At 35.6% G+C, this 11044-nt stretch overlaps 3 protein-coding genes across 3 annotated transcripts; 2 read left to right on the top strand and 1 right to left on the bottom strand.

The window, feature by feature from the left end:
* Nucleotides 1-6966: 6966 nt before the first annotated feature.
* BU26DRAFT_512153 (uncharacterized protein) lies at nt 6967-8421 on the top strand (the record flags this gene model as incomplete). Its single annotated transcript, XM_033827357.1, has 6 exons — nt 6967-7042; nt 7396-7670; nt 7721-7757; nt 7835-8241; nt 8359-8366; nt 8418-8421. The coding sequence occupies 6 exons, from the start codon at nt 6967-6969 to the stop codon at nt 8419-8421; spliced, it is 807 nt and encodes a 268-aa protein (XP_033675713.1).
* A 675-nt stretch (nt 8422-9096) lies between these two features.
* BU26DRAFT_512152 (uncharacterized protein) lies at nt 9097-9408 on the top strand (the record flags this gene model as incomplete). The annotated part of the gene is made up of 1 exon (XM_033827356.1): nt 9097-9408. One exon carries the CDS (start codon nt 9097-9099, stop codon nt 9406-9408), a length of 312 nt encoding a protein of 103 aa, XP_033675712.1.
* Nucleotides 9409-10467: 1059 nt separating this feature from the next.
* BU26DRAFT_512151 (uncharacterized protein) lies at nt 10468-10934 on the bottom strand (the record flags this gene model as incomplete). The annotated part of the gene is made up of 2 exons (XM_033827355.1): nt 10468-10800; nt 10860-10934. The coding sequence occupies 2 exons, from the start codon at nt 10932-10934 to the stop codon at nt 10468-10470; spliced, it is 408 nt and encodes a 135-aa protein (XP_033675711.1).
* Nucleotides 10935-11044: the final 110 nt, after the last annotated feature.

Below are 11044 nucleotides of genomic sequence, written 5' to 3'. Positions count from 1 at the left end.
ATATATAGATTTATTATTTATATACTTATTATATATATAATTAGCTAACTATTTTATTAATAATTTTAGCTAGCGTTTCTAGAAAGAGCTCTTAGAGCTCTTTAGTAGAGGTAGAGAGTATAAATAAACCTAAGGCTAATAATAGCTCTAGTATTACTAAGCTCTAGCAGAGCCTTATAAGCTTCTAGTTAAAGTTATTATTCTAATTCTTGTTAGTTATCGCGTTATGTTGCTAAATAGAGTTTTTATAATAGAAATATTAATTAGTATATTTTATAGGTAGGTTTACTACTCTAGATTTAAGAACTATTAGAGTAAAGAGGTATTATAGGGCTAAGGTCCTGTCTCTAGATTAGCTTTGCGAGGGTTCTTCTATAGTATTTAGATTTATTTAGCTTTTTAATTAAGAAAGAAGTAAAGAGAGTAGGTATTTAGCTACTAGTAGAGTAGCTAGATTATTAGCTCTGCTAGTAGAGTAGAGAGGTTGTTAGCTTTGCTAGCAGAGTAGAGAATTATTAATTTTTCGTAATTTTGTAAAAGAGGGGGGGAGTTTCTACACGTAGAAGTTCTGTAGAAGTTCTTCTATACATAGAGCTCTTAATAGCTCTCTTTAGCTTAGTACTAGTATCTTTCTACTACTAACTAGATCTGCTAGTAGTCTTATATAGCGCTAGAGGTAAGTAATTAATTAGTACGTTAATAGATTCTTAGAGTAAGTAACTAGACTCTTATAGCTCTAATTCTTAGTATTAGCTATTAGTAAACGCTTCTTAATAAGGCTACTTAGTTTAGCTAGATATTATACTACTATCTCTAGCTAAAGAGATATTAACCTTTAGATAATATAAGGGCTAGGTCTATAGTCTCTACTACTATAAGCGTCTCTAGAATACCTAGCTAGGTAAGTTAGCTATAGGTAGTACTATCTCTACAAGCTATAAGAATAAGAGGTGCTAGTAGAGTAGGTTAGGTTAAATTTAGCTATCTAAAGGTAAGAAGTAGAAGGCTACTCTAAGAGGCTCTATATATAGAGGTGCTAAGTACTAAGGCGCTAGGCTAGGTTATATAATAAAATTACGTAACCTAAGGTTATATAACCTAAGGTAAATTCTAAACTAGACTATTATAATTTATAATATATATAACGCCTATAGCTTACTACTATACTTCTCTACGCCTACTACCTCTATTATATCTATCTCTTAGCTACGTTTCTACGCTAAATAGAGTCTATTCTACTATCTTTAATATATCTAAGCTATAACTCTTTTACTTTTAGCTCTATATAACCTCTTTTTATATAGGTACTTTATTCTAGTACTTACTACTAATATCTAGCTCTACTTAAGATATCTACTAACTATACTATATACTTTATTATAGCGTCTAGTATATCTATATATATACTCTAGTAGCTCTAGTAATACCTACTCTACCTATTTCTATAGCTTTACGCTTAATAGCGCTAATATATATACCTAGTATTTCTATCTCTCTAAGCCTACGTATATTTACTATACTATCTCTACTACTAAGTATATTCTCTAGACTACTACTTATATAGACTTTATTTATATATATACTCTATACTACTTATACCTATACTAAAAAGAGACTTTTTTACTCTTATATATTAACTACTACTATATACTATTTACGTCTACTATATATATTACTAATACGTACTTCTATACTAGTACTACTTATACTATTAGCTACTTTATAAAATACCTTCTATACTATTAATATATCTAGGTATCTACTCTCTATATATTTTAATAGAACTCTAATCTCTACTAATAAAAATACTACGTTTTACGTCTCTACTACTTACTACTATACCTACTCTATAAATCTTATATTTATATACTTATACTAACTATATAATATCTATTATAATATATATAGCTTTATTACTCTATCTACTTACTCTATAACTATTAGCTTTAGCTTTATAGAAAGTATCTTTATAACTACTATAGCTATAAACTACTACTACTAGTATACTTTACGCTAAGTCTATACTCTACTCTACCTACTACTATAGAACTAATTAGAATTATATTATAACTATACTACTATCTAGTATAGCTAGTATATTCTAGTATATAAAATATTATTTTTCTTATATTACCTTTATAACATTACCTATTTAAGAAAAAGAGTACTAGTTCTTCTTAGAACTACTATATAGCTAGGCCTATACTACCTCTAGCTTATCTTATTAAATAACTTCTCTAGAGTAATATTACTCTATAATCTATAGGTTTCTTACGTAGCTTTTATACTATACTACGTAGAACTACTTCTAGTATAGTAGTTTACTTTATAGATAAATAGAATTATATTATACTTATATCTAGCTTTTATTAGAAATAAAGCTAGTTACTAGTATATTCTCTATACTACTATACTTTTTATATATATTTCTAAGACTATAATACTCTATACTTTCTATATCTATATTTTTCTAATATAGTACTACTCTACGTATTCTTACTAATAACTCTATTCTATAACTAAACTAGAGCTTTTCTTTCTAATACTTATACTTATACTTTCTATACTTTTTATATATCTATATACTATAATACTACTATACTTTTATTTTATATATTTTTTCTATACTTTATATCTATACTATACTCTATATCTAGTTATATACTATATAAACTATCTAGCTAATTCTCTACTACTATAATATCTACTAGCTATATTACTAATATAACGTAATACCTATATAACCTACTCTACTATACGCCTACGCCTAGTCTTACTAAAGATAAAATATAAAACTAAGCGCTTATAAGTATAAATACTATAGCTATAGCTAGTAGAATAGACTATTCTTAACTACCTCTACTACGTCTATTATCTCTATTTACTAATACTTCTTACTATATAAATATACTTTCTAAAACTATCTATACTCTACCTACTCTATACTACTACTTACTAAACTACTCTCTACTTTACTCTAGAATACCTTATATACTATATATAGTCTACTCTTTATTTCTATAAATACTTCTATACTTACGTACTACTATAGTTTTATATCTACTACGCTTAACTACTCTACTATAACTACTACTACTAATCTAGATAACGCTACTATCTAATAGTACGTCTTTCTACTATTTATATAGTACTACTCTACTAAAGCTACTATAACTATATACCTTTTATATAGAATCTTTTTTTATACTCTCTACTTTATATACTTTATATACTCTACGTTTCTATATACTTCTAGTAGCTATCTACTCTTCTATATTAGCTACTACTCTATACTCTTCTATAATACTACGTATATTACTAATATATACTCTTATACTAATACTACCTTTTTATTAGCTACGCGCTATATAATAGTATCTAACCTAGCTAATACTTACTTTATACGTAACTCTATATAAATTCTAGCTCTATTTATAAGAATACTATAAGATACTTATCTACTATCTACTACTATATCTATATCTAAAATACTCTCTCTATATACTTATACTATAACTATAATACCTATTATAATACGTATAGCTCTACTACTTTATCTATCTACTCTACTATAAGTAAGTATATCTCTACTACTAGTAACTCTATTACCTAGAACTAGTATAATAAGAATAAAGTATATAAGAGAAGAGTAGCTACCTCTTCTATTTATCTTACTAAGCTCTACTACCTATATACTATATATATACTACTATACTATAAGTATCTACTCTCTCTAGTCTATCTATACTCTATATACTAATTATAACGTAATTATAATATACTTCTACTAGTAAAGCTAGTTTATTCTAGTATATAACTTCTTATTTCTCTTATACTACCTTTATAGTATTATATACCTATATATAGTATATACTAGTCTCTTTTAGAACTATTATATAGCTAGATCTATACTACTACTACTATATAATTACTTTATAATAAATTATTCTATAAGATATAGGTCTCTTACGTATATTCTATACTACGTAGAGTTTACTATAGACTAGTATAGTAGTTTACTTTTCTAATAAAATAGAACTCTAACTCTATTTTAAAATTATTACTTCTAAATATATAGAAGACTTCTAATATATATTAGCTTATAATATATAACTTTATATAGCTAGCTTATTAATATATATCTATAGTTAGAGAAGAAAAGTCTAAAAAGAGTTTTTTAAAATTCTATCTCTTATTACGCTACACCTAGAAGAGCTAGCTCTATAGAAGTTTTCTAGAAACCTTTATTATGTTATAAATACTATATACTATAAGTTTTATAAATTATTATAGAGGTATAATAGTACTTACTAGAAGAAAACTAGATTTTTTCTTAAAAGTTACTTAAATACGTATAGCTTTTTAATTACGTAATATATCTTAGTGTAATTTTTATGGTAGGTGTATATAGTATAGTTCTATCTATACTTAAAATTTTATAGAAAAATATTAAGGTTTCGCTTAGTTATTTAAGAAAAACAGGCTAATTTTTGTTAATTTTTCTTGCTAAGAAATTATAGAGAGTTTACCTATATAAGACTTTTGCCTATAAAGTACGTTAGGTAATTTATAATAATAATATTAGTTTAAATAACTAGCTAGTAGGTTCTCTACCTAGAATTTAAGAATTATAGAGATAAAAGAGTACTATAGAACTAGAGTTTTACTTCTAGAGTTACTTTATAAGAGTTTATCTATAGTATTTAAGTAGTTTAACTTAGATATAGCTTCTTATTTAAGAAGTAGAAGTATATACTACTAGTAGAGTAGCTAATTATTAGCTTTACTAGTAGAGTAGAGAATTATTAATTTTTAAAATAAGAAAAAAGTTTCTATATATAGAAGTTCTATAGAAGTTTTTCTATAGAGCTTTTATAGCTTTTTTTAGCTTACTACTAGAGATATTTTTTTCTACTACTAACTAGATCTACTAGTAGTTTTATATAGCGCTAGAAGAATAAGTAATTAGAGCTTTTATAGCTTTAATTTTTAGAGTAAGTAACTAGGTTCTTATAGCTCTAATTCTTAGTATAGCTATTAGTAAATACTTCTTATAAGACTACTTAGTTTAGCCTAATATTATACTATTATTTCTAGCTAAAAAAGTATTAATCTTTAGATAATATAAGAGCTAGCTTTATAGTCTCTACTACTATAAGTATTCTAAAATACCTAGCTAGATAAGTTAGCTATAGATAGTACTATTTTTATAAGCTATAAGAATAGAGTACTAGTAGAATAGGTTAGGTTAAATTTAGCTATCTAAAGATAAAAAGTAGAAAGATACTCTAAAAAACTCTATATATAGAGATACTAAGTACTAAAATACTAGACTAGATTATATAATAAGGTTATATAATCTAAGATTATATAACTAAAGTAAATCTCTAAACTAGACTATTATACTAGCTAGATAATAATAATACTAACTTATACTATATATATATAGATATATAGCTATACTACTACTACTAAAATTATTAAATTAATCTAGTCTTAGACTATATAATTATCTATAATAATTTTCTATAATAATCTATAAACTTTAAAACTATAGTTAAAGAAAATAAGTACTATTACCTCTTATTTTACTAATTCTATATATCTCTCTTTTAAAGAAAAATCTTTTACCTAATAAAGAAAATTCTATAGTATTAAAGATAAAGATTAAGAAAGAAGTAGAATTTAAACCTATACTTACTATAGTAATAGTAATAACTATATATCTCTATTAAGTAAGCTTTAGGTATAGTTACTAACTACTTATACTACTCTTCTATATATAGCTATAGAGCTATATATCTATAAGTTCTATATATAGAGATACTTACTAGATTTAAGCTAGAAGCTAGAAGAATTAGTAGTAGTCTATAGTATAGGTAGGTAGAGACGTTCGAAGGTATAATAAGCTAACTAATACATAAGCCTAATAATAGTATACAACAGGATTATTCCTGGCGTAAGTAGAGCTTTTGTTGTTATTGCTATTACGGTGCTCGAGCGACTATAGAAGAGGAATCTTTTAGTAGTTAAACTAGGTCTAAAGGCGCTTCATGCGCGCTAACAGTAACAAGAGTAAAGATGTCTCCCTTGCATAGTTAGCCGCGTTTTTCCTTTACCTCATCAACGCTAAAGGTCTTGGTTTCGATGCTCTTCAGGAGATCCTCGATTCCGTAGTGTGCCGCAAATTCCCCACCGAAGCGCATTGAAGAGTGCCTGTTTAAGCTTGTGATCTCTGAGCTCGTCGGAAGCAGGCGATGACAGCCGGCCTTCCTGACCGCCCCTTCCATCTTACCATACACACCCCAAACAGCCCTCCCCTCTCTTCGCAGCCGGCATCGCGGCATTTCCTTTGTGGTAGAGGTGCGGTACGGGGTCTAGGACACTCTAGGCCACTCTAGTCCACCCTAGGCTGGTTGGGTAGGTGGGGAGCAAAGCAAATGGATTCTAAATAGCTATCTAAGATTTTTTCCTCGTACAGTACAGTACCCACTCCGTATATTCCTCAAAAAGGAACCTGACAGCCTTGTTCGTTCGGGTGGCGGCAACGCCGTAAAGACCCGTTGAATTAGATTATAGACGAACACCTAATACTTTTGCGTGAAGGCGCACCCTTGAGACTCCTTCTTTGTCCCCAGCCATTTCTTTTATCCAGCCCTGTACTGTGTTGTTCTATATATAAGACTAGGATTAATGCGGAACATGAGAATAATCAAAGAACTTTACCGAAAGCACCTTGCTAAAGCATTCGAAATCTCTCCGCCCTGTGCTTCAGATAATAATCTTAACGAAACCTTTAAAACGAGGCACGCTTTATCTCGAGTGTAGTCTTGTCGACCGGCCGTATATGGTGTGAAAAGTCTCCCTGGCGACGCCTTCCCGCCCCACACCGTTGTGATATCGGGTAGTTTGGAGCTTCGTTGAACCCCCCTGATAACAAAGAAAAACTCACACCACTCATTTATCATGCCACTGCCTTCAATGATCTTTGGTCGGCGTCGAGAGCGAAGCGGCGCACATAGAGTTGCTGCAACAAAGAAAGGTTAGTCCTCTAGCACCCTCGTAAAGGACCAGGACTTTGAAAGCGGAGAATAGCCTCCTCATCCTTTTTGTCTCCCCTTGCGGTGAAATGGGAGCTCAAGTAGCTATTTTGGTTATCTGTCAAAGGCTTAATTGCAAGGGTTCTGCACGAGCTTGTCCAGGGCGTGAAAGGGCCAGTTTTCGCGGTTCAAGTCCAGTCCTTTGATTCAACCCCGTTTTTGTCAATTTAGACCCGTAGTCCCCACTATATAAGAACATACAGTCTCCTACTTATGCTCTTCTCTCTCTTCCATCCTACTCCTTCCCATAACATCAACTATTTCTGCACCATGGATATCACTATATCTAATCCAGGCTTCACCGATAGGGGTGGGCCAGCCATGTTCGATCTCCTCCGATCCACCCTTACGTTCCCAGCCGATGTGGAAGCAAAAGGCGCAAAACTTGCTTCCGATATTGAATTCATTCGCAACTCAAGCCAAGAAGACCTTGTTTTAAATATGGACATCTGGTCCATATTTCTTTATATGGCGCAATGCGTTCCGCTGGATCATCCATGGCAAGATGCTCTGCTAGTTGCCCTTACCAAGCTGCGCCTGAAAGGTGGCCCTATCTCCAACGACACAGAGGTACGTAACTGACTACCTCTAGCTCTAGAACTAGACTTATCGATACACAGAACAACTCGGCTATTGACAAGTACCTACCTGAGCTATGTATGTTCATTTGGGAAGACTGGAGTACGTAAACTACAATTAAGTATTCTTCGAGACACTTACTAATAACTTTCTAGATGGTGATCTTACCCTTGATGAATGGAAGAATTTTAACTCGTTCATTGCTCGACTAATGGGTATGGGCTTCATTAAATTTAGGTCCTTTCCCTTTAATTGTCTCCGCATGGCGCTTGAAACCCCAGTAGAAGATGAGCGGAAGAGAGACGCCACCGTCTGGATAGCGAGCGTATGGGTAATCTATTGCGGTAGTTACATCTTCGACACCGTTCGTTATGATCGTCTCTCCCACCCCGATAGTTTGGAGATTCATGTTGAACAGGCCCGGCGAGCGTATCGCCTAGGCCCTCTTTGCCCTAACGTTGAGCTAATTAGCGTAGAGCGGTGGGCTTTTTGGAAGAAAAGATTTACTGAGCTCGCAGCTGCTAGCAGCACTGTAAATCTTAAGGCCGATACTACTAAAAAGGTACTAAAAGCCTTAGAGAGCATGGAAATTGCAGAGAAATAGAGAGGTGCTCGCTTTTAATTCTTTATATAATGTAGTTATAGCTTTCTATTTTTCTTTCTCTATATAGTTAATTAGATAAGTATGTAAGTATTTATATTAGGTATACTCTTTTATATTATAAGATTCTACTTTAGATAATTATATAGGATAGAGTTGGAACTAAGCAAAACTGCTCTAAAAATTGGGAGGGATCTATATGCATGGCGTGCCCGCTCTTATGGAAGAGTGTTTCGATGTCGGTCTGCTCTAGCAAAAACGGTTCGGGAAAGTTGCTCACAATTGCTGCAAGGGGAAATTGACGCTTCCTGTTTCTCTTAACATAGCTCTGCAAAGGTCGGATACAACCTTGTTTCGCTAGCAACAGAGCATTTACAGGTTGTAGCTAGTAGGTAATGCTACGTTCTCTTATCTTGCCGACGCTGTACGATAAGTCGAAGTACACCTATTCAAGTAATCTTCCGTCTTCCTGGTCCTAAGAGCTGGGCATCCTCATGCCACACCTCAGTGGACTGAGGCTGTTCTTCTTGGAGGGTCGGGCCAAAAGAGTTGTGTAAAGATTTTCAACATGCCCTGAAGGGTGGTCTGGAGCAGAAAATACTCGGCGAGATTGCGCTGGTCATCCTGCCTATTAACAAGCTCCTCCTTCCCATGCTCGCCAGATGGCGCGGGTTGCGGGCATCCTTACCTTCAGTTGCGTGTAGTCAGTCTTACTCGCCGAAGTCGATGAAATAGTCTGCTGCACCGCGAAACGCGTGTCCGAACCCGGTTGCCCAGAGCTGAATCAATTCGCATTGGGCCACGTCCGCATGGACCATGCCGTGGACGGCGTGTGGCAGACCAGCGTCGACAGGCTACAACGCTCGCAGCAACACGCACATACGTCGCAGAGGTACGCCTGCCGCGTTCACAGTGCTGTCGACAACGGTGAACACGAGTTGGACTGCTCTCGCAAAGGATCATCCGGGGACGGCGCGTATTCCCGTACCTACACGTAATGCTGCAGCTACTGACCGCGGTTCTGCAAGTTCGGAGAACAGCGAATGTACTCGGTCTCCTCGCTCAGGGGATCCACTTCGCGTCGACTTCCAGTATCTGATTGACGGATGTACTGACATCGACCCATGAGGGACCCTCCAGCGTGCGCAGTCATAAATTCGCTCGACCTCGTTATAAAGATGCAAGCATACTATATACAGTACTAGCAAAAAAGACGCTATATTCCTAAATACACAGGCAGAAGGGGTATCATCAAAAGGTTCAGCGGTTTAGCACAGAAAGGATCCACGGTTTAGTGTAGGTAATATCTAGCAATGGAGAACGTTACGCTTGGGTGCGTAAGGTAGGTAGATCCTTAAACGAAGGATATGCTAACTGGAGCGCGATAACATCGACTATATCCGCGTGCAAGAGCTCGTACTGGTCAGGCCCGGGTTGAAGTCCGTCCGCACCAACAACAATAAGGACAGATAAAGGTATCTTTTTCTACGGGTGACCTGCCAAGCCGTTCCAGCGCAGAGCATGCCACTGGTCCGCACCGTTGAACTGAAGTCCTGGAACAAGAGATCGACATCACTGCAGAGTATCCGCTCAGCCACGAGGCGAATGAGTAATCTCAGACCTGAACGTTATAGGAACGGCTCATATCAGCACAATATCCAAAACACTCCGTCGATATATCATACTTCACGCGAGAGGGGCGCCACAAAACTGGCACAGGCGAACTGGCAGGACGATCCAGTGGTAGAAAAAGCCCTGCTTGCTCTGTCGCAGGGGGCATGTATTCAAACACCGCTCGCAGCAACATACACCAATGTCGTCACTGCTTTTGATCTGGAGAACCTGGACTGAGGAGTTTCTTAGCACCTCCATTAATACTTACGCCTCCTCCACCGTCGCCGTTGCCCGCAGTTATGGCACCAGCCAGCTCTTCAAAAACAGCCACAGGTACGGCACCTAAAATCGCTTACACGTCCATCGTTCGCCTTGATTCTGGGATATCAATCCAACCATACGACGCGGCCGTGTGAAAAGCTCGCTGAGCGTGCGCACTAATTAATTGTATGATTTTTCTCGTTTTGAGTAACCAATCTATAGAAGTTATGCTAACTACATTGGTAGAGACGCGCTCCCCTTAACAGATGACAAGGCTGCTTGGTAAGAACTGCAACGAGTCGCAACCGATACTTATGGCGCCGCCTCTACGAATTTTGCTAAAGCAAACTTCTTTTCGTCGATATGGTAACCGACAAGGTGTTCTTGTTTGCCCCCTTCTTGGTAATAGAAGACTCGGATACCCCCCGGTTCGCCGTCGTTTGCATATGCAGTTTGTTGACCTGGAATAAGTGGATGGTGGAGAATTTGTCCATGGTGATCGATGAGTCCTTCTATGTTGTGGAAGACCGACGGATAGCGGCCCGACGCGGGTAGGGTTTCGAGTTGCGCACGTACTTCGCTCGCAAGCATCCATGTTTGAGCATCGGTAACGTCTTTGTGCCATGGCGTTGAATGGAAGTCATACTGTAAGGAAGTCAGTTTATGCAACACTTGTAGGGACTATATGAGCTGGATGTACTTACGTATGCCTCGTTTGTAGGTCTTGATTTGGCGGAGCTGGTTGCGGGAGTCGTTTGGGGTGTGGGTGCGGAAGTCATTTGGCTTGTGGTTGTTATTCATTTAGATAATAGGGGTATTTTATAGGAGACCGCATTGTGTCGCCAAGGAGGCAGCCTCTGGCTGCACCTTTCACCTTTCACGTGAGCGA

This window comes from Trematosphaeria pertusa, assembly GCF_010094035.1.
Source record: "Trematosphaeria pertusa strain CBS 122368 unplaced genomic scaffold BU26scaffold_28, whole genome shotgun sequence".
Classification (NCBI taxonomy): domain Eukaryota; kingdom Fungi; phylum Ascomycota; class Dothideomycetes; order Pleosporales; family Trematosphaeriaceae; genus Trematosphaeria; species Trematosphaeria pertusa.
Note: the sequence above shows the minus strand (reverse complement) of the source record. Positions and strands in the feature narration are given on the sequence as shown.